We start from the raw sequence: 23,425 nt of genomic DNA on the forward strand, positions 1-23,425 counted from the left end.
TGCCTCCAAGTGTTTCTGGAGCTCTTTCTGAGTGATCGTTGGCTCTTGGGCAACTCTTCTGACTATTCTTCTGACTCCCTGGTCAGAAATCTTGTGAGGAGCTCCTGTGCATGGTCGGTTGATGATGGAGTGATGTTGCTTCCACTTGCAGATAATGGCCCCAATGGTGCTTAAAGGATGATTCAGAAGTTCTGAAATACGTCTGTATCCGATTCCATCAATATGTTCTGCAACAATAAGGTTGTGAAAGTCTTGGGAGAGCTCTTTGCTTTTACCCATCATGAGATGTTTCTTGTGTGAAACCTTGGTAACGAAAAGCCTTTTTATAGACCAGCAATTTACTAAGACAGCTGATATTAATTTGTACAGATAGGAGGTATAATTACTTTCTGATTACTTACAGATTTCAGGTGGTTCCTTGCCTTACCTTGCATTGGAGAACTGCTTTTTCTTAGAGTGTTCAATACTTTTTTCCTGTGTCATTCCTCTTTATTACACATAACTTCTTTTATGGACTTTAATGTTTGGATTTCTTTATATGTGTGAATTTCTTGAGTTAATACCAATGTCTGTTGAAAATTTCATGTGAATAGCCTCATTGGAAATATATTTATTGAAAAAAATGTTGACGCGGTCAATACTTATTTCCCCCACTGTATGTACCGTAAATGATTTTTAAAGGTACACTATAGCCATGTTTCCATGTAAAAGATAGTAAAGGTGATGTGTGTTGTGCTATGAGTGTGTCAGGTGTGGCAGCTACTGTATACTGAGAATGGTTCACCTCACAAATAACACCTGGTCCTACACTTTCAGAAAAACTGTACCCTTCTTGTTACTGCGGTCTACTTTTACTACATAAACATCCATGTAGTGTCTTTTTAAAGTTTTATTATAATAACTGATAATGGTCCAGTTGTGCACCTTAGATCATTTGCAAAGGTTACTTATAAAATTACTTATATCCATGTAATAAAGGTGTTGGTTTGTGTGTTGTGGTGCTATGAAGGTATCAGGTACGGCAGATGTGCTGAGAATGGCCCATCACAAAACTACATTTGGTCCTGCACCATTGGGAAAAAAGGAAACTAAACTGTAACTGTACTGTAAACTTTCCTTGTCACTGGGATGGTACCCTTAAGGGTACACCTTTTGTATTTTAGTATCTTGTTTAATATGATTCCTGGCACAGTGGGGGCGCAGTGGCTTAGTGGTTAGCACATTTGCCTTGCACCTTCAGGGTTTGGTGCTCAAATCCCGCCCCTTCCTAGTGTGTGCTGAAATTATTTATTCTCCTTGTGCCTCGAGGGTTTCCTCCGGGCACTCCGGTTTCCTCCCCCAGTCAAAAAACATAGGCTGATTGGCATTTCCAAATAGTCCATAGTGTGTGAATGGGTGTGTGCCTTGTGATGGGGTGGCACCACGCCCAGGGTGTCCCCCACCCTGTGCCCTGAGTTCCCTTGGATAATCTCCAGGCTCCCCGTGACCCTGTGTAGGATAAGCAGTACAGAAAATGGATGGATGGATGGATGGATGGACCTTGTTCCATAGAAACATGTATGAGTATTTTTAAAGCGTTATGCTAAAATCTAGTTACAGTCCACGTTTCCATGTGAAAGATTTTTATAGATTAAAGATACAAAAAGATGCCAAGGAAAAGTAGAGTTTAGCACTATTATTTTCCTGGGTGTATTATGGTGTTTTTTTTTTCACTGATGGATGGGGTAGAAGGTGATTTGAGGGTATGTAGCAGATAAACCTATGATGCGTAAACTGGTTTCAACTGTAAAGGGAAAAAAATCATTGCGTGCAATTAGTGACTAATACCAAAATTCTTTAAAAGATGTCCTGAAGATAGATTGGGTCTCTCTCTCTCTCTCTCTCTCTCTCTCTCTCTCTCTCTACCTGCACGCGCCGGCCTGTGGGCTGCACGCGGACACCACACTCGCGCCACAATCCCCAGAGGAGCGCGAGACAGCCTCTCAGCGTTAATGGCTAATGGAACAAACAACCTAAATACCTTCAGACTTTAACATTCTCCACAGTTACATACATGTATATCTTCATCTTTAAGGAATGTTTGTTCGCTTTTGTTGTTGTTTCCTGCTTCTACTGAACTACTGGAACTACTGAAGAGGAGCGAGAACCTCTTGTACTGTAGCTGCCATGACTAAAGCCTAGCTACTCTCTCTCTCTCTCTCTCTCTCTCTCTCTCTCTTTGGGAGGATTATTTGTTTTGCCTCAGCGAAAGTCCGCACGAGAGCTTTATAGGGATTTTTTAGGATGTTGTGTAAGAGGAATTTGAGGTGTTTGGCTGGGTGTCTGGCTCTGCTGGGTGCTCTGGTGGGGCATTTATCCGGAGAGATGCCCGGGAGAAGCCAGTTTCAGGTGGAGCGCAGTTCACAAGCCGCCGAAAGCCGAGTGAGGAGACGCGGCAAGCAGGAGTCCCTCAGAGGGTGAGTGGCTTCATAACGTCCGTTAAAGTAAGTAGCTGCGTCCTAATTTGCTGCTGAGCTGTTACTATAGTAACGCCAGATGTTGTTATTATTATAGTATGCTCTCAGAAAGAAAGAAAACAAAGATACATGTACCTACACCTCTCTCTGGAGCCTTTCAGTTCAAGGATTTAAATGTAAATCCTCTCAAAGTTTTAAAGTATCTCTCAGTGTACATGAGTTACATTTTGAAAGTAAGTTGAAATAGTCTGCAAGTGTGGAAACATGTAAAGAACCCCTTTTTCCCCTGACAGTGAGTTACACAGTGATTCAGTTTGGTTTAGGATGGAGATGCCTTTCTTAAACTGCATTCCCAAAAACAATATTTTCGGAGAACATCGACTTTCATAGTTTAAAACGATGAGTAAACTGATTAAACTGTATACCCACACTGAACTTTTGTTTATTATGATTCCTTTAAGGGGGAAGTATGGTCTGGGATGGCTTTAGGTCTGGGATGACCCTGTGTAGGATAAGCAGTAGAGAAAATGGATGGATGGATGGATGGATGTTTCCTGTAGTGATTAACCCCTTCCAAGTTCCAAGTAAAAAAAAAAAAGTTTTATTAGGCTATTATTGTTTGTGTGTGTGTTTTACACAATATCACCTTTTTGGGATTCAGGTAAGGTTAAAACATGGCAGAACGTGTTGTTATAAGAGAATAATCGACGACGGGGTGGTGCGATGCAGCCCAACGTGAAGCGACTTATTTCCCTATAACGTCACGTCCCGATGTGTCGTCCTGCGTTGATTTGTGAACAGTTGCAATTTTGTATTTGCTATTTACAGGTACATTTAATGTTGCGGAACATTTGCGAGATAGGCTGCATTCAGTATCACAACAAAAATGCATCTTCCTGAGAAACAGGAAGTCCGCTATCCTGAAGAGTCTACTGTAGAAGTTCACTGACCTCGACAAAGCACTGACACCGGAACTTCCTTCCGTAAATGTTACATAAACGGCTCGTAAGAGAAAGCTTCACCGTATGAAGAACGATTATACACTTTTGTTAAATAACGTTGTTGTTTTTTTACTAATAAATATTAATAAATTGAGTGGGCAGAACGGTGGTTTAGCGGTTAGCACATTTCTAAGGTTGGAGGTTCAAATCCTGCCTCCGCCTGTGCTTCAGGGGTTTCCTTCGGGTACTCCGGTTTCCTCCCCGAGTCCCAAGATATGAGCTGTAGACTAATTCTCATCTCTAAATTGTCCGTAGTGTGTGAATGTGTGTGTGTGTGTGTGTGTGTGTGTGTGTGATTGTGCCCTGTGATGGGTTGGTACCCTGTCCAGGGTGTCCCCCATCTTGTGCCCTTAATTTCCCTGGGATAGGCTCCAGGCTCCCCTGCGACCCTGTGTAGGAAATGAGGTATGGAAAATGGATGGATTTAATAAAAATGATTACAAACCTATCATTTGAATCAAGAAAATAAATCAACATCTTCTGACCAATCGGATTCAAGAATTCAACAGCGCTGTGGTTTAAGCCCAGCTATCACACGGAGTATTTCAGTATGTGGCGACACGTGTAAAACATTTTTACTGACCGCGAGCCGCTTACTGTTCACCTTACCAGTACAACTCGAAAAAACTCCTTTAAGAAGGTCCAAGTTAACTAAGAAGGGAGGACCACAAAGGTCTCGTGCCATACTATCCAAACCTAGAGTGATGTATCACTGCTTCTTCAGTGGTAGAGAAGAGAAGAAATCTGACTTGAATTTGAGAGCAGTCACGCTATTACACTGATTAGTACTCTAACACATTTGGATTCACTTTGCCTTATTTGTTGCAGCAGCTGTGTGCACACGGAAATAAACAACAATCTTTATTGAGGCCTGTTTTCTTATTTCACCTTGAAGTCATTTCACATTCGTTAACGTTTTTTATTTTTATTTTTTGCATGGAAGGTGACTAAATTCCCGCTGTTGGCTTTTGGCAGTACATGATGAGACGTTGCAGAACTAATTATAGCAATCTGGCTATTTGACTTCTAGATATTCACCAACCTGATGCTGACATGCAGTTATTTTTACTATTTATACTACTGAGCATGTAGAAAATGGGGAATTTTTTTACTGGTTTATTTGTTCATGGTTATCATGGGTCCTCTCATGCTATTTAAGCGATCATCCAACATAATGATCTATATAGAATTACAGGGCAGATAAAGCCGGATTCATTAGTTTTAAAAGGATACATGAGTCAGACAAGCCTAATAGGAATATGAGAAATATCTCAATACAAATTTAAGTGAAATGCACTTTTCTAAGTGGACAAAGACTGAACCCCTAACCGTGATACTAAGGCAAGGTATTAACATTTTTCTACAGGCGAAATGTGTGTGGATCTCGTTTGCACTCCTACTGCTGTCCAGGGTGGAAGACTTTGCCTGGGGGCAACCAGTGTATTGTGCGTAAGTAATGCACCAGATGTTACACACAGTAAACTGTCTCAATTGGTCAGCGGGTCAAAAACACAGATTTTCACTTACAGACTACTAGCTGTTTAATGGAGGCTGCCGACTGCCTCTGGAGTGAAAGAGTAGCAAAGCACATTTCCAAATGACATGTAAAGGTAAACAAGAAGAGCAAATGACACTTCAGGTACATGTACATTTACATTTATTCATTTAGCAGACGTTTTTACCCAAAGCGACTTACAAATGAGGAAATACAAGCAAAGTGATATATCAAGCAGAGAACAATACAAGTAGTGCTACTGTACAAGATCTTTAATTGAGTTCTAGAAGAAGCAAAGTGCACAGAGTCGAGGTGTAAGAGCCAGCCAAATTTTTTTTAGGGGTTAGTTAGGTGTTCACGGAAGAGGTGGGTCTTTAGCTGTTTTTCGAAGATAGTGACAGATTCTGCAGTCCAGATTGAGGTTGGAAGTTCATTCCACCACTGAGCGACAGTTAGTGTGAAGGTTAGCTGAAGAACAATACAGAAATCTTTTGGACAGAGACATAAATGGGTTTCTGCATTGTTTATTAACCTACCTAAATTTCATTTAAGGACATTTTTTTATGATTGTCTAAATGACTGAAATATTCATTTGCTCATCAACACATTATTGTTATTCATGGTATTCTTGCAGCTAAGTTCTTCATTCACAAAGATTCAAGTGCGCACATCTGATGGGCAAAAAGCTCAATGAGGGTGCTCAACTGCAAAGAAATGAGAATAGAAAGTAAATATTGGCACACCACAGCTCCAAAAATAGAACATTCTTCAGTACTTCATTCATAAATCTCGATGGGCTGATAAATTACCCATTTTTGTCTCATCTGCATGCACCAGTATTTATTTGCTTTGGGTATTTTACATAACAAGCCCTAAAATGACCAAAAACCACAGCCAAAAAAAATAATAGGCTATTTGGAAACTCAAGGTTCTTATTATGCCAACTTGTTAATTATTCATAAATCAAGATTCAGTATGCAAACAGTGATTTGCATAGTGATGTATACATTTGAGTTAAAGAAACCTTAGAAATCTTTTTTTTTTTAATGGTGAGTTTGCATATGCTTAGTAATTAGTCAAGAATGGAAAGCTATGACTGATCACAACTAATCAGCTGCTATCTGTAGATTTGCAGTGCAAGATCTCATACGGAAAATGATTCCTTCAACTTTCATGCCATGCTTGAACTGCTATGATTTATTTACCTGATTATTGTGACAGTGTTTTTATCTATTTCAATGAGTTGATGGTTGCTGTACTAACATTGCCACTTCCTATTTCCACTACAGCCATATGCCGTAACAGCTGTGGTGAAGGCTACTGTTCCAGGCCCAACATGTGCACTTGCTCCACTGGTCAAATTGCTCCTTCTTGTGCTGCCAAAACATGTAAATCTTACTAAATCAGTTCTTTATCCTGAGTAAATACATGACTTTAGCTTTAGGTCTGGGATGGAAAGTTTTCTATGAAGATTTTTTTCTCAAACAGCTTTATTATCTTGGCAGCAACAACATTTGCTTAATGTAACCCTGTCCTTTTGGGAACATAAACTGTCATGGAGTTTTAAGCGGGTGCAGACAGATTTGTATACAGCATCATCAGCATGGATTTTCCTGAGTTTCTTTTTCTTTCTGTGCTACAGCTCAGCAGTGTAGCATCAGATGTATGAATGGAGGTGTGTGTGAAGGGGATCACTGCCAGTGTCAGAAGGGTTACACAGGAAACTACTGTGGGCAGCGTGAGTATGTTTACGAAAACATATATCTTGGTGTTATTTTTATTTATTTATTTTTTTACCACTTGCCCATCATAAACGGACAAAGTTTGAATTACAAGGTTGTATATAATGTCTTTGTGTGCTGTAGTATTAAGATTGGTAACCTTTTCAATGGTTACATGATTTGACCTGATGTAAAGTGAAATAAAGCGCTTCGCTTGATGTGTTAGAGGAGTAGCAAAACTGCCATTTAGTTACAAATGCCATAGCCATTGGGAGGGAATGATGATATATGATGCTTCTCTTGTAATAAATTCCCTTTTTATATTAGATAAATGATATTGTTGTTAAAGATTCAATGATCAACGGATGGGTTGGACTTATGTATAGCCTGTGAGCTCTAATATGTGTTGAGTAGCAGACATTCAGGGCATGCTTAGTGTTACCTGTATTTCTCTGAAGGTAAAATTTCAGGTAACATTAGGTCCAATATCATTGGAATAATATTTAGGAGAGGTTAAAGGTCAGCACTTCTTAATATCTTTAAACCACTAAATTGGATCCTTATAGAATTCTGCTTATGAAGTGGTTTTGGGTTGATTTTTAAACGTTAAATGTTTTGTCCTGATTGTAAAGTGCAATAAGACACTTCAAGAAGACAAGCACAACTTCCATTTGTATCCACCGCTTGGGACGGATGATTTATATACATAGCACTTTTCTTGTAACAAATTCTTTTTTTTATATAAAACAAATGATATTGGTATTAAACTATCAGACGGGTTGGACTCCTGTGTAGGCTGTGAAAAATCTGTAGGCTATGAATAAAGGTATAAAGATATACGTAGTTTTCATAGTCATTATTATTTGTATGTCTTATTTATCATATATTAAATTAAATGATCATGTAATCAGTAAATTATAGCTGCTTTCAGGTAGTGCGTTGGTGTTTTTCACTCGACTTGGAATGGAATCTTTAAATGAGGTTTTCTCCTTTTTTTTACCCCCACCACTTTTGTGATAACCAGACTTTAAAATGCTAGTGGTTGAGAGATACATACAAGAGAAACATATTTCTGTTCAGGAAAGCCTCTAGTTTTCAGAAGTATATAAAGTAGAAAATGTCATTATGCGAAGGTTTTATACCACACTTACGAAGACTGACTGATGTCACTGCTTTTACAGTTACGAGACCTGTAAATGTTATAAATAAACAGAATATTGACTGTCGTTAACATGACCTTGACCAGCTGCTATAACATTCCTAGGTTAACCCGATAGAAAGAGTTATTTAACCATGTATCATGCGCTTATGATAATGCCTTTGTGGTTGTATTTCAGCGGTATGTGAAAAGAAGTGCCAGAATGGAGGACGTTGCATTGGGCCCAACCGGTGTGCATGTGTGTATGGGTTCACAGGTCCACAGTGTGAAAGAGGTAAACACAAGCAAACATTTTTCTCATCTTTATTCTGCTCTTTTTCCCACTCATCTTGTCTACTACACTCTTTTGTACTGTGTACAATATGCTGCCCATGACTGATGCTGTGAGGGAACGGTTACATGGGTGCATTACACAAATATAACTCCATTCTTTTGCCCTCTTTCACCAAATAAACGCTCTGTCACCATACATATTTTTTATATTGAGCTACTTTCTGTCAATATTCTTGTAAATATTATATTTAAATACTGGTCCTGTTACGACACGGCGAAATCGGCGCGGCAGCTCACAAAGTGTAGTGCCGCCCAGGGACATGGCGGAGGAGGACTACACTTCCCAGTCATACCCGCGCTCGAGTTCGCCGGAGTTCTAATTACGAACACCTGCAAACACCTAAGGTTATATAAGGGCCTCCCTAGCATTAGCCGCTTGCGAAGTAACCGCTCAGCAGCCTCATCTCTGTTCGTTTACCAAGCCGATTTCCTTAGAAGTGTTTTCCCTGGTGCTCGACTTAACGCTCGTCTCTCACTACGCTTTTGCCTACGCCCCTGATTCATAGCTTACCTGTTCTGTCCCGATTCGATTCTCGTTCTGGATTCTTTCTCACGTCATCTCTCCGCTCGCCCGTGCTTGTCTCCGTCTACGCTTAGTAACAGATTACTTCACCGTACTATGGAGGCAGCGGACACCCCGGATTGGGAACGTGTCATCCCGGAACAAAACCGCGCGCTAGCGGTGTGCCGGGATGAGATATCCGCGTTGCGTGCCAAAGTCTCGCGACTGAGCGTTTCTGCATCTACGCCCCCGGCTCTCGCGTCACCACCGCCGACCGCCCCAGTGCATGTTCAGCCGACACCAGCTGCGCACATTCCAGTGCCGGCTGTTCACACTCCTGCGCCACCGGCGCACAACCCGCCTCTGCCCACACCAGAGAGATACGCTGGGGAGCCGGAGCGATGCAAGGGCTTCATGTTACAATGTGCGCTGTTCTTCGAGAGTCACCCAGAGATGCCTGAGGTCCGTAAGTTGACCCATTTTATGGAATTACTCTCCGGAACAGCCTTGGCGTGGGCCAAGAGTGGGAGCGATGAGGCAGTGTCAGACCCTCATTAGATGACTTCCTTGCCCGGTTCCAGTGTGCCTTTGACCATTCTCCTGATGGCTGGGAGACTGGTGATGAGCTCATGCAACTCAAACAGGGCTCTCATACTGCAAGACAGCACACGCTAGAATTTTGCACTATCGCTGCCCGAAGTGGCTGGAACGAACCAGCCCTTAAGACCGCGTTTCGCCGTGGCCTCAATCCGGAGTTACTGCAAGAGTTGGCCTGTCGGGGTGAACAGCTAACTTTTGATGACCTCGTGGATCTGACCATAAGGCTGGATCGTCTGTGCCGTACCAACCGTCCCATACTGCACGGTTTACTGCCAGCTGAGCCGGGCGCAGCGAGCGAACCCATGCAGCTTGGAAGGGCACGGACCCACGAGGAGGAGAGGGAGAGAAGACGCAATGAGTCCCGGTGCTTCTACTGCGGTCAGGACACCCACGCCGTCCGCCAATGCCCGCACAGGAGGCGCCGAGGGACCGGGAGGCGCACTGACAACCCACCTTGTCATGCCCGGGTGAGTCCTAACCAGTCTTGTACGTCTCACGTATTTTCTGTACCAGTCGTGATAGAACATTCAGGCCGTTCTTTTGTTCTTTCAGCACTCATCGACTCCGGAGCAGCGGAGAACTTCATAGATGAGAAGACGGCGCAGGAGCTCGGCCTTTCCATACGTCCCCTCCTCCGTCCTTGTGAGCTCCATTCCATTGATGGGGGAGGCATAATATCGCACAGCACACACCCTGTCTGCCTTCAAGTTAGCGCTCTTCACCACGAAACTCTGGTCCTTTACCTCACGGTCTCCACCAGACACCCCGTTATACTCGGACTCCCCTGGCTGGAACTGCACAACCCCCAAATCTCCTGGACTGACAAGCAACTCACCCAGTGGTCCCCGTATTGCTTGCAGAATTGTTTGAGGGGCCCCACGGTCCCTTTGGCCACCACGATTGTGGAGAGTCCCCTGTCGCCTGTCCCAGTTAAAATTCCCCCCGAGTACCGCGACCTCCATGAGGTGTTCAGCAAGGAGAGGGCCAGTTGTCTCCCACCTCATAGACCCTATGACTGTGCCATTGACCTCCTCCCCGGGGTCAGCCTACCTCGGGGCCGCGTTTACCCGCTCTCCCAAGCGGAGCAGCAGGCCATGGACGAGTACATTCAGGAGGCTCTCCGGCAGGGGTACATCCGACCGTCCACATCCCCTGCGTCTGCCGGGTTCTTCTTTGTGGAGAAGAAAGGAGGGGGCCTCCGACCATGCATTGATTATCGGGCCCTTAAACAAAGTGACCGTTAAGTACCGATATCCGCTGCCTCTCGTCCCCTCAGCCTTGGAACAGTTACGGTCCGCCACCCTCTTCACTAAGCTGGACCTCCGCAGTGCTTATAACTTAATTCGTATTAGGGAGGGGGACGAGTGGAAAACGGCCTTCAGCACCACCTCTGGACATTATGAGTACCTGGTCATGCCGTATGGGCTCGCTAACGCTCCCTCCGTGTTCCAGAACCTGATCAACGATGCTCTGAGGGACATGCTAGGAAGGTACGTTATCGCCTACATTGACGACATCCTGATTTATTCGACCTCCCTGGAGGAACATGTCCAGCATGTCCCGCACGTACTGCATTGCCTCCTGCAGTACCAGCTTTACGTAAAGGCCGAGAAGTGCGAATTCCACCAGCACACAATCTCTTTCCTGGGATATACCATTAGCCCAAAGGGAGTCACCATGGACCAGCGTAAGATTCAGGCGGTCGTGGAGTGGCCCACTCCGCGAACCGTCAGGGAGTTGCAGCGTTTCCTTGGCTTTGCAAATTTTTACCGAAGATTCATTAGAGACTTCAGTAAAGTAGCGCAACCCCTGACGTCGCTCCTGAGAGGTGAGCCCAGGCGACTGCTGTGGACCCCAGTTGCCCAGGAGGCTCTGGAGAGACTTAAGCGGGCTTTCACCACGGCTCCCATTCTCAGACACCCGGATCCCTCCAGGCCGTTTGTCGTGGAGGTCGATGCGTCAGAGGTGGGAGCGGGAGCAATTCTATTGCAAAGGTTTGGCGAGAGTCCCAAGTTACACCCCGTGGCCTTTTTTTCCCGGAAGTTGTCGCCAGCAGAGCGCAACTATGATGTGGGGAACCGTGAACTTCTGGCCATCAAGCTGGCCCTAGAAGAGTGGAGACACTGGTTGGAGGGGGCAGTACACCCATTTGTTATCTTCATGGACCATAAGAATTTGGAATATCTACGAACCGCCAAACGGCTCACTCCTCGCCAAGCCCGCTGGTCCCTATTCTTCTCCAGGTTCCAGTTCACCCTGTCTTACCGACCTGGTTCAAAGAATACAAAGGCCGATGCCCTGTCTCGCATTTATGCCCCAGAGCGGCCGACGGAGCAAGAGAGTTACATTATGCCTCCCTCCTGCATAGTGGGCGCCCTGGAGTGGCCCCTGGAACAGAACTTAGCCCGTATTCCCAGCGCAAGAATCCCAGCAGCCTGTCCTCCCGACAAACAGTTCGTGCCTAAGCGGTACCATCTCGAACTCATCACCTGGGCCCACACGACTTTGGCCACGAGCCACCCGGGGGCCCGCCGCACCTACCAACTGCTGGCCGAGAAGTACTGGTGGCCCAACATGCCCAGAGAGGTTCAACGCATCGTATCCTCGTGTTCCTCTTGCGCTCAGTCCAAGGGCCCACGTGCGCTCCCGGCTGGGAAGTTGGTGCCCTTACCCATACCTGAACGTCCGTAGTCCCATCTGGCCCTCGATTTCATAACCGACTTGCCGAAGTCGCAGGGGAACTCCGATACTGGTGGTCGTAGATCGGTTCTCGAAGTCCCTGCGCTTAATTCCATTACCAGCCATCACATCTGCCTTCACCACAGCGGAACTCCTGTTTCAACATGTCTTTCGTTACTTTGGCATCCCCGAGGAGATTGTGGTCTGATAGGGGGCCACAGTTCAGATTGCGGGTTTGGGCCAGCTTTATGAATAAGATGGGGGTCGCCATTAATCTCACGTCCGGGTACCACCCCCAGGCTAACGGACAGGCAGAACGGGCCAACCAGGAAGTCATACGGTTTATTCGGACCTACTGCTCTGCCAACCCAGGGGACTGGAGTCAGTACCTACCATGGGCGGAATACGCCCAGAACTCGCTACGGCATTCCGCCACCCAGCTCACCCCATTCCAGTGTGTCTTGGGTTACCAACCGCCATTATTCCCCTGGAACGCGTCTCACACGGACTCGCCAGCAGTGGATGAGTGGTTACGCCGAAGTGAACAGGTCTGGGAGCGTGCCCATCAACAGCTGGTGCAGGCGTCCCACATCGCTAAACGAAAGGCCGACCGGCGCCGGAGGGCTCACCCTAATTATCGACCCAGGGACAGGGTGTGGCTCTCCACAAGAGATTTGAGACCCCTCACGGGCACAAAACTTCAACCGAAATATGTCGGGCCCTTACGAATTCTGAGGCAAATTAATGAGGTCACGTATCGTCTGGACCTTCCGAGACACAGTCGCATCGCCCCGTCTTTCCACGTCTCACTTCTCAAGCCTGTGATCTCAGGCCCCTTGGCCACAGCGGTGCCGGAGGACTCCCCACCGGAACCATTGGAGATAGAAGGCCGCCCAGCCTACCGCGTTCGCGACATTCTAGACTCCAGACGGAGGAGAGGGGGACTTCAGTATCTGGTAGACTGGGAGAGGTATGGACCAGAGGAACAGTGCTGGGTCCCAGCCCGAGACATTCTGGACGCAGGCCTGCGTAAGGACTTCCATGCGGCTCATCCAGACAAACCGGCCCCCCGGAGGGCGGGAGACCTAGGGGAACTTCGGCTGCCGGAGTGAGCCCTTTGGGGGGGGCTCTGTTACGACACGGCGAAATCGGCGCGGCAGCTCACAAAGTGTAGTGCCGCCCAGGGACATGGCAAAGGAGAACTACACTTCCCAGTCATACCCGCGCTCAAGTTCACCGGAGTTCTAATTACGAACACCTGCAAACACCTAAGGTTATATAAGGGCCTCCCTAGCATTAGCCGCTTGCGAAGTAACCGCTCAGCAGATTCGTCTCTGTTCATTTACCAAGCCGATTTCCTTAGAAGTGTTTTCCCTGGTGCTCGACTTAACGCTCGTCTCTCACTACGCTTTTGCCTACGCCCCTGATTCATAGCTTACCTGTTCTCTCCCGATTCGATTCTCGTTCTGGATTCTTTCTCACGTCATCTCTCCGCTCGCCCGCGCTTGTCTCCGTCTACGCTTCGTAACAGGTCCTTTTCCCACTGGTTATACTATAGTTCAACAATCAGAATGAAGAATATGATCTGTATCAGAATCTCCACATTGTTTTGAAGTGAACCCCTTCAGTCAGAATATTTCCTGTTGTTCTATTGCTGGCATGGCTTTTGCTCCTAAAGAAATATAATATAATAATTAATATGAATGACACATATGGATGTTCAGAAATATAAACATGAAGTACAATGCTAATTAGGGACATTGATTAAACATGTTAAACAGTGACCTATAACAATTTATATAGTCTGCATTTGTTGTATTTTGGGGTTTTATTGACTTGAAGTGGAATAGTAGAGTCGTTGACCTGTTATCATTTTGCCCCGTTCCAAATATCGGCGTTAATGTAATTATTAAAATTTTAGAAAATGCAGGCACTGCTATAGGTAGGGCTAGGTAATTGCTAGGAAAATAAACAAACAAATTGTTTTAATTTCCTGGAGGTTAGACAGTTCCCTCTGAAAGTATTGGAAGAGCATAGGTGAATATTGTTGTTTGTGCTATACACTGAAGACATTTGGGATTGAGATCAAAAAACAAATATGAGATTATAGACCAGAATTTCAGCTTTCATTTCCTGATATTTACATCTAGATGTGTTAAACAATTTAAAACATGGCACCTTCGGTGGCAGACCACCCAAACTGGTGACCCACTGATCTCACCAAACTGTTGCATTCTTCTTTTGTGTTGGTTTTGCAGGCTTGTTCCTCAGCTTCTTTCAGTTGTTGTATGATTGGGGGGGCAGGGGTGGTTATCCCATCAGTCTTCATGAAATGCATGCTCAATTGGGTTAAAGGTCTGGTGATTGACTTAGTCAGTCTCAAACATTCAACATTTCCCCCACTGAGGAAGTCCTTTGTTATGTTGGCAGTGTGTTTTGGGCTAATATCTCGCTGCATGATAAAGTTCCTCCCAGTTAGATTACATTACATTACATTTCTCTGTGAACTGGCAAACACAATTTTTCTGTAAACTTCTCAATTCATTCTGCTGCTACCATCACGAGTTACATCATCAGTAAGATTAATGAGCCTGTTCCAGGAGCAGTCATGCAAGCCCAAGCCATGACACTACCTCCACCATTCTTGACTGATGAGCTCATATGTTTTGGATCATGAGCAGATCCTTTCTTTCTCCACACTTTGGCCTGTCCATCACTTTACTAGAGGTTAATCTTGGTTCTAGAACTTTTGTGGCTCATCCCTGTATTTCTCTGCAAATTCCAGTCTGGCCTTCAAATTTTTCCTGCTGATGAGTGGTTTGCATCTTGTGGTATGGCCTCTATAGTTCTTCTCTTGAAGTTGGTGGATTATGATACATTCACCCCTGCCCTGTGGAGGATGTTGTTGGTGTCACTGACTGTTGTTTTGGGGTTTTCTTCACAGCTCTCACAGTGTTCCTGTCATCAGCTGCTGTTGTTTTTCTTGAGCGACCTGTTCCACGTTTGGTTGTTAGTACACCAGTGTTTTCTTTCTTTTTCAGGACATACCAAATTGTTGTATTGTCTATGCCCAGTGCTTGTGCAATGGCTCTGATCAATTCTCCCTCTCTGGTTTTCATGTTAGTTTATCCTTTGTAAAAACAAATGCTCCCAGTGTTCCCAGACAAAACCTAGTGCTCAAACCAAGAGTAGACATTCAGAGCTATTAATTGTTTAAACAATCAATTTTACAGGGCACACCTGGGCAGTAAGAAACACCTGTCAGTCACGTGTTCTAATATTTTTGATCACTTGAAAAATGGGTGGGTTCAAACAAAAGGTGCCATGTTCTAACTCGTTTAACTCGTTTCTAGGTGTAAATAACAGGAAACGATTAGCAAAAACAAAAGAATTGGCCTTGATATTTCAATACTTTCGGAGGGGACTGTATTTCCTCTAGGGATAAATGTGTAGTTCATTACCTATTTAAAAACAATGTCACTGATTTATTGGAATTATTTTTTTAATATGACTTAGTTATATGTTGAGTTTGATGATTCACAGGTGTTGTCATTTCCTCAGCAGCAGTGTACCAGGTTTACTCGTGAAAATGATATTTATGTTTGTCAGTTCTCTCTGTGTGTGAGTGTGTATGTCTGGGAAAGACATCAGACGTGTGGGGTGAGTGAGAGCAGATGTTGGTGAACTATGCAGTGTTGAATTTTACAGTTCAGGGTGACGGTGCTCTATCTGACAGGTAAAACATTATAGAGCATCGAAACCACAAAGAACCTCCTGCTACAGTATTAATAACTGACTAAGTCAATCCTGTTCAGGCAGGTATATTACCCCATATGTGGAGGATGTCTGTTTTTGGGGTCAGATAATAAGTGTCTTTGCTGGCAGGTTTCAGAGGAAGGGGAATAGAATCGTTTTAACGTTGCACAGGGCTTCTGACCACTTCCACTGTCTGTCATCAAAGCCCCTGTAATCAAAGAAGCAGGAATGCTTTTCAAGTCACTCACTGATTTGAACACCAGGCTACAATCACTGGTGGTTTTTCCTTTTGACCGCATTCACACTTTTAGTGTGTGGGAGTGTTTGTAAGAGGGGAAAAAACGAGAAACTGTCTGTGTGAGGGTGAGAACATTTGAAAGAGGTTAAAATAATAGTTTTTCTCCTTGATTACTGAGCATGTGACAAATTATTATTTTTTTTCTAACACAGATGAAATATAATATGTTAGTAATATAATATAATATAATATAATAGTATAATATAATATTCAGAATTTTGTCACAGGTTGTACTATAGTCCTTTAAAAAATATTATATTGATCAAATATTTTTAAAAAAATGAACGTTAACTTGCATTTAATCTGTGTGCATTGATTTCAGTGACTTAAAAATAAGGCTTGTTGTGACGCAGAATTGTGACATCTGTTCATGTTACTTTACTGAGTGGATTAAGAGTTGTTTTAATGTAACATTGGATAACAGTTTTAATCAAATAATGTGAAAACCAATATGTGAGCCTGAACGTTTTTAAAGAAATTTTTTTTTTTAAACAAATACTGGAAAAGAAAAAAGCTTAACAGAAAAGGAAAGCCATAAGCTCTTAGGATGTGTTAAAACTCTTAAAGCGTGCACTATGAGGTGTAGACATGTTTTCAGGTGTGTGAAATTGCCAAAGTGGGTGAAGCTTCTCTAATTTAGATCATATGCTACTTGCCATGCCATTGTTTCGTGCTGGATAATGCAACCGCAAAGAATAAAGCAGCTTGTACAAAACTTGCTTTTGGATTGTCGCATGTATAAAGGTACTGCTATGCTTTTCTGCTCTTTCCTGGTGTCTTAGTCATTAACACATTTGGTTGAAGTTCAAACTTAAATAGATAATTCAAAGAGAATGAAGTGGGCCCCCTTTGAAAAATTCCTGGGGCAAGAAGAGCAGAAAAAAAGGATATATCAGCTGGAATTGGATTGACCAGCTCTAGGACAACGCTAAAGGCTAATTTTTTTTTTTTCCAAAATATTTTTATTGAGAAAGAAAACATACTTCCTGTCACATAACTACAATACCATTCTGTATACATTACCATACAATACCAACAACAAAATTAAAGAGTACAATCAACTAAACGACCCCCCCAACCCGGGCTCATCATGGCTAACCATTATCTATATCTGGTTGTTTATATATTGTGAGATCCAACAACAGGCAAAAAATTCAAGTGTGAAGTGCCTGTAACTCCATAAAATCTGAAATAAAGGGTTGCCATTTATAAAAAAAAATTGTCAGTACAACCCCTCATCGTATATTTAATTTTCTCGAGTTTTAAAAAAAACATCATGTCTTTAAGCCGCTGGGAGATGGATGGATATTTAGCAGACTTCCAATATAACAGTAGGGAACGTCTTGCTATTAGGGGTGTGAAAGCAACAATATCTTTTTGTACAGAGCTTTATGAACCGAGGTATCAGGAATCCCAAATATAACAATCAATGGGCAAGGTTTTATATCTACTCTGAGAATAGTGGACATGATAGTAAAGAAACCAGTCCAAAAACCATAGACATCAGGGCAAAAGAAAAAGCGTGTAACTTTTAATATGTTATCAATTCAAATAACGAGATAATACTTGTGTATGTCTATAGTTTATTTCCATTCCCTAATACTGAACCTCATGCAACCTAATGCACAAACTGCATAACCGCTGTCTTATTAAGCCCTGAAAACAGTCTTTCTGGCAGCTGTGGCTCTTCCTGAATGACTTCCTGTCTTGGTTTCCAAGCTTTTCTGTAAATGTTTATAAAACACTTTAAAAGTGGTCTCATAGTGGCAGTGCCTGGACTGTTGAATTATCCCAGCGCAGCTGTATGTCCCCTTACTTGTCATCTGTAAATGTGAATACATGCAGATGAAAAAGAGCTTGGAGATACTGTATGTTTATACCGGCCCATGGAGATTGAACCTAGCGAGTAACAGTGATGGATGTGAAGGAAGCACTGCAACCAAAACACTGTGGTCATATTTACGTACTGTTAGACTGTATTTAAACTACACACTTTCTTCATTTTCACTATTTTCTACTCTTTTAGAATCATACTGAAGACATTAACACTATGGACACATAGTCTGCAGTCTGCAAATTATGCACTTACCAAGAAAAGTGTTAAACAAATCGAAACTTTTTTAATATGTGTTCTATCAAGGTTCCTGATGGATCTTTGCACACTCTGGGTATTTTCTCAACCATTATCAGGGAGTGTTCAAGTAGCACATCTTGGCTTCTACTCCTAAGTTCTGAGTGACATCTGATTGCTTGGGGAAATGATTTTGTAAAATTAATTTTGTTCTGTTTGGTTTATATCTCCAAATTAGCTTGATACTTCTATAAACCAATCCACTCTTCTTCGCAGATTACCGAACAGGTCCATGCTTTTCAAAGGTTGTGAACAAGATGTGCCAGAGCCAGGTGAGTGGCATTGTGTGCACTAAGACGCTGTGTTGTGCTACTGTTGGCCGAGCCTGGGGTCACCCGTGTGAAGAGTGCCCTGCTCAACCACAACCCTGCCTCAGAGGCTTCATCCCCAGCATCCGCACCGGAGCCTGCCAAGGTCAGCACTTATCTCACAGTTATCAATTACCATTCAGCTGTTATAAGCGGTTGTAATCTATGCACTTACAATGGTGTTTGAAAGTTTGTGAACCCTTTAGGATGTTCTATATTTCTGCATAAATATGACCTAAAACATCATCAGATTTTCACACAAGTCCTAAAAGTAGATAAAGAGAACCCAATTAAACAAATGAGACAAAAAATATTATACTTGGTCATTTATTTATTGAGGAAAATGGTCCAATATTACACATCTGTGAGTGGCAAAAGTATGTGAATCTTTGCTTTCAGTATCTGGTGTGACCCCCTTGTGCAGAAATAACTGTAGCTAAACGTTACGGTAACTGTTGATCAGTCCTGCACCTCGGCTTGGAGGAACTTTGGCTCATTCCTCAGTACAGAACAGCTTCAACTATGGGATGTTGGTGGGTTTCCTCACATGAACTGCTTGCTTCAGGTCCTGCCACAACATTTCTATAGGATTAAGGACAGGACTTTCACTCTGCCATTCCAAAACATTAACTTTATTCTTCTTTAACCATTCTTTGGTAGAACGACTTGTGTGTTTAGGGTCGTTGTCTTGCTGCATGGCCCACTTTCTCTTGAGATTCAGTCCAAGGACAGATGTGCTGACATTTTCCTTTAGAATTCACCGGTATAATTCAGAATTTATTGTTCCATCAATGATGGCAAGTCATCCTGGCCCAGATGCAGCAAAACAGGCCCAAACCATGATACTACCACCACCATCTTTCATAGATGGGATAAGGATCTTATGCTGGAATGCAGTGTTTTCCTTTCTCCAAACATAACCCTACTCATTTAAACCAAAAAGTTATATTTTGGTCCAATAGACTTCTGGCTTGTTTACATGATCTTTTGCAAATTGCAGATGTGCAGCAGTGTTCTTTTTGGAGAGCAGTGGCTTTCTCCTTGCAACCCTGCCATGCACACTATTGTTGTTCAGTGTTCTCCTGATGGTGGATTCATGAACATTAACATTAGCCAATGTAAGAGAGGCCTTTGCTTAGAAGTTACCCTGGGTTCCTTAGTGACCTCTTGGACTGATCTTTGTTGGTCTTCACTCCTAGGGAGGGTAACAATGATCTTAAATTTCCTCCATTTGTACACAATCTGTATGACTGTGGATTGGTGGAGTCCAAACTCTTTAGAGATGGTTTTGTAAACTTTTCCAGCCTGATGAGCATCAACAACTCTTTAACTGAGGTCCTCAGAAATCTCCTTTGTTCGTGGCCTGAAACATTTCCACAAACATGTGCTGTAAAGATCAGACTTCTTTGATAGATCCATGTTCTTTAAATAAAATAGGGTGCTCACTCACACCTGATTGTCATCCCATTGATTGAAAACCCCTGAATCTAATTTCACCTTTAAATTTACTGATAATTCTAGAGGTTCACATACTTTGGCCACTCACAGATATGTAATATTGGATAACTTTCCTCAATAAATAAATGGCCAAGTCTAATATCTCATTTATTTAACTGGGTTCTCTTTGTTTACTTTTAGGACTTGTATGAAAATGTTGATAATGTTTTAAGTCATATTTATGCAGAAAATTCTAAAGGGTTCATAAACTTTCATGCAACACTTCATCTTAGAAGTTTACATATAGTTATATTATCCTATGCAACTTAGCTGAAAAATTACAAGAATAATTACAAGAAATACTGTTATCATACTGACCAATAATATTAATCTGATCTCAATCTTATATAATGTTAGAAATCAGTCACGGCAGAAAATATTAATTAATTAATTCATTCATTCATTCATCCACGCATCCATTCATTCATTAATTAAATTATTCCATCCATCCATTTATTCATCCATTCATTCATTCATCCACCCATCCATTTATTCATCCATTCATTCATTCATCTATCCATCCATACATTCATTCATTCATTCATCCATCCATTCATCCATTCATTCATCAATTAATTAATTCATCCATCCATTCATCCATCCATCCATTCATTAATTTATTAATTCAACCATCCATTCATCCATTCATTCGTCCATCCATCATGTCATTCATTCATCCATTAATTAATTCATTCATTCATTCATCCACTCATGCATTCATCCATCCATCCATCCATTCATTAATTAATTAATTCATTCATCATCCGTAGCAACTTTATCCTTTATCTCTCTTGGGAATTCTGTGCAAGGTAAGCAAGGGATACAACCCAGGCCATTGCAGGGCATCACATGTACACACACAAACACACATACTCACACACACATACATTCATTCATACTGAGGTGCAATTTAGAGTTGCCAGCCTAAATGTTTTACTTGGGAGATAAGAAAAGGAAATCCACATGAACACATATAAGAACATGCAAAACTTCACACCACTACTTCCTGCGACAGCATGCTACCCACACAGAGAATCTTTTTTTCAGAACAGGAAGCATAATAATTTACTGTAGTATTACCATTTCAGACGTCAACTGAGAATAGAGAGAACAGTTAGCATGCCACCTTTTTATGGAAACGTACGTCCTTAACATATACAGTATGGGCAGCATTCTTCATGCATTCTGATGCAAAACTGTTGTACAGTGAATTGGTGTAATATATACATGGGCCCAGAATATTTCTGTCAAACTCTAAATCCTCACTTGAACTGAGAGAGGTAGAATTCCTGTGTGGTCGCCTGCATGTGAAGCAGAAGCACAGGCCAGGCTTTGTGACTGCCCTGTGATTGTGCACAACTGGAGGAGGTAGCGTGTTGGAGCGGGGCTTAAGCTTCTGTCTGATCCTCTGTTGTGCTGGAATGAAGAGGGAGTATTCACTGCAGTCATCCCACACACAGCACCTGATCCAGAACAATTGCTTGATTTGTCTTAATATCTGCCTTCAAAGTGTCTGCCTTCATGCAGGGACCAGAAAGAAACACACTTTTTAGACATGAGTGAGTTTTGCATCTGTGTCTGTCATGCTTTTAATGCCTCCAATGAAAAGCCTGGACCTTTGATACCCCCCATATACATCTTGGCTTTGGTTTCAAAGTGGATGCTCTGCATACTGTAACAATTTACTGTATGCTCTACTGCATCCACCGACTTGCTTTTTTCCTTTGCCAAGACTCAACACTAACACTGGCACCACAGGCCCATCTGGAATAACTTTGTTTGACCTGCATCACATTCAAAAGGGTTAAAAACAACCTACTAACAGCAAAGGGGTTTCAGTCCCAGTTTATACCTTTGTTTTTAATCTATTATTATAGGCTACATGCTGAGTGAATTTAACTTACTTAAATCACCTTATCTTTACTGAATCCTCTAAAAGCACCTGGATGTACAGTAGTAAGTTCACTGAGTGAATCTGATTTGTGAGCTCCATCATTGCAGCTCAAAATACGTCTAAGTAATGATCTATAGGTCCTGCTATATCGTGCCACTCTGGTTATTTTGCTCTGAGAAACCGACTGACTTGAACTTATAATTTATCGGTTAAGCATGTCTGGATAGCACATTTCTGGACACTGTCTATCTCTCAATAATACGTTCCTCACAGAATCTTTCAGTCATCCTTCCTGTGATTTTTTTCCCCCAATGCCTTCATGTCTCTCTTGTTTTTAGTGATTAGAGTATAACTTTTTTGCTTGGCAATAAGACTCTGTTGGTATCTACATTTCATTGCAGACAGATTAAAACTAAGCTACTCCTTGACATCCTCATCGACTGCTATACAGCTGGCAGGTTCTCTGCAGTCTGTCTACCCACGTTCCTGTACAAGGGACTCTTATTTGAAGGCTGTAGGCTACAGGCATATATTGGTGGGACGTGAATGGTGCTACTGTTTCACACAACATTGTCTCTTGACAGCTTGCATCGTGAAGAGTTTGCACTGAAGCATTTATGAGAAATCTATTGTGATAAATTCTTAGAAGCAGCTCCCAAGTGGTGCAAAAAAAAAAGTTCACCCTATTGTCAAGAGATCACAAGTTTGAATCCTGACAACGCCACAGCCATCTGTGCCCAGGAGCCATGGGAGTATAATTGGCCATGCTCTCTACGTGGGAGGCACGGCATACTCTCTCCCCTGTCAATCACAATGACAACGAATAAATCGCAGGCCTCCGTGAGCCCATGTATGCCAAAGAGGGCAGCTTTCCTTTGAGGGTGTGATGCTTCCTTGTAAAGATGTTATTGGTTGATAGCTGTCATATGATAACAGCAAGCTGGGTGGCAGGTGGGAAATGGCAGGTGACAAAACTGGGGAGAAGTATGTGGAAAAACTACTTAGAAGGAAAGGGAGTGCATTGATTTCTTAAAAATATTTAGTTCCATCCATCCAGCCATCCATCCATCGCTCTGTCTGTTTGTCTGTCTGTCTACAATTTGTTTTACGTCTTTATAAATGTCTTTGCAGGAGACATGTTCTGGGCATTTCCTCCCAGGCTGTTAACAATATAAACACTTTTATCGGCTAATTAGCTTCAACTCAGAATGGACAGAATGTCTATTATTTTGCCATTATTGCTACAACAATTTCACATTGATCTAATTTCCATTACAGTCCTTTACACGCCTTTTATATTACTGCATGCTGTGAAACTGTGGAGCGGGTTTTTACACGCTTGACCCTAATTCTTTGTACAGATGTTGATGAATGCCAGGCTATGCCAGGTCTGTGCCAAGGAGGAAACTGCATCAACACAGTGGGCTCATTCGAGTGCAAGTGTCCTGCTGGGCATCGCCTGAATGATGGCACAAATAAGTGTGAGGGTAAGCAAATATAGGTTCTTCACTGGGATTCTTGTGTCAGGGAGCAGAGCTCGAGATGGATGCAAGTGCAAATTTAGTTTATTTACAGTGAAACACATTAAATACAAA

General features: G+C 42.7%; 1 protein-coding gene across 2 annotated transcripts in view; it reads left to right on the forward strand.

The window, feature by feature from the left end:
• Nucleotides 1-2,200: 2,200 nt before the first annotated feature.
• LOC128620215 (fibrillin-2) overlaps nucleotides 2,201-23,425 on the forward strand; it is a 75,012-nt gene continuing 53,787 nt past the window's right edge. For both annotated transcript variants that reach the window (XM_053644982.1, XM_053644983.1), the window contains exons 1-7: nucleotides 2,201-2,456; nucleotides 4,824-4,906; nucleotides 6,242-6,340; nucleotides 6,595-6,690; nucleotides 8,011-8,106; nucleotides 18,348-18,545; nucleotides 23,192-23,317. In XM_053644982.1, the coding sequence (XP_053500957.1) occupies nucleotides 2,284-2,456; nucleotides 4,824-4,906; nucleotides 6,242-6,340; nucleotides 6,595-6,690; nucleotides 8,011-8,106; nucleotides 18,348-18,545; nucleotides 23,192-23,317 (871 nt within the window). In that variant the 5' untranslated portion in view covers nucleotides 2,201-2,283. The remainder of the gene's footprint in view (nucleotides 2,457-4,823; nucleotides 4,907-6,241; nucleotides 6,341-6,594; nucleotides 6,691-8,010; nucleotides 8,107-18,347; nucleotides 18,546-23,191; nucleotides 23,318-23,425) is intronic.

This window comes from Ictalurus furcatus, chromosome 16 (genome assembly GCF_023375685.1).
Source record: "Ictalurus furcatus strain D&B chromosome 16, Billie_1.0, whole genome shotgun sequence".
In the NCBI taxonomy this organism is placed as follows: Eukaryota; Metazoa; Chordata; class Actinopteri; order Siluriformes; family Ictaluridae; genus Ictalurus; species Ictalurus furcatus.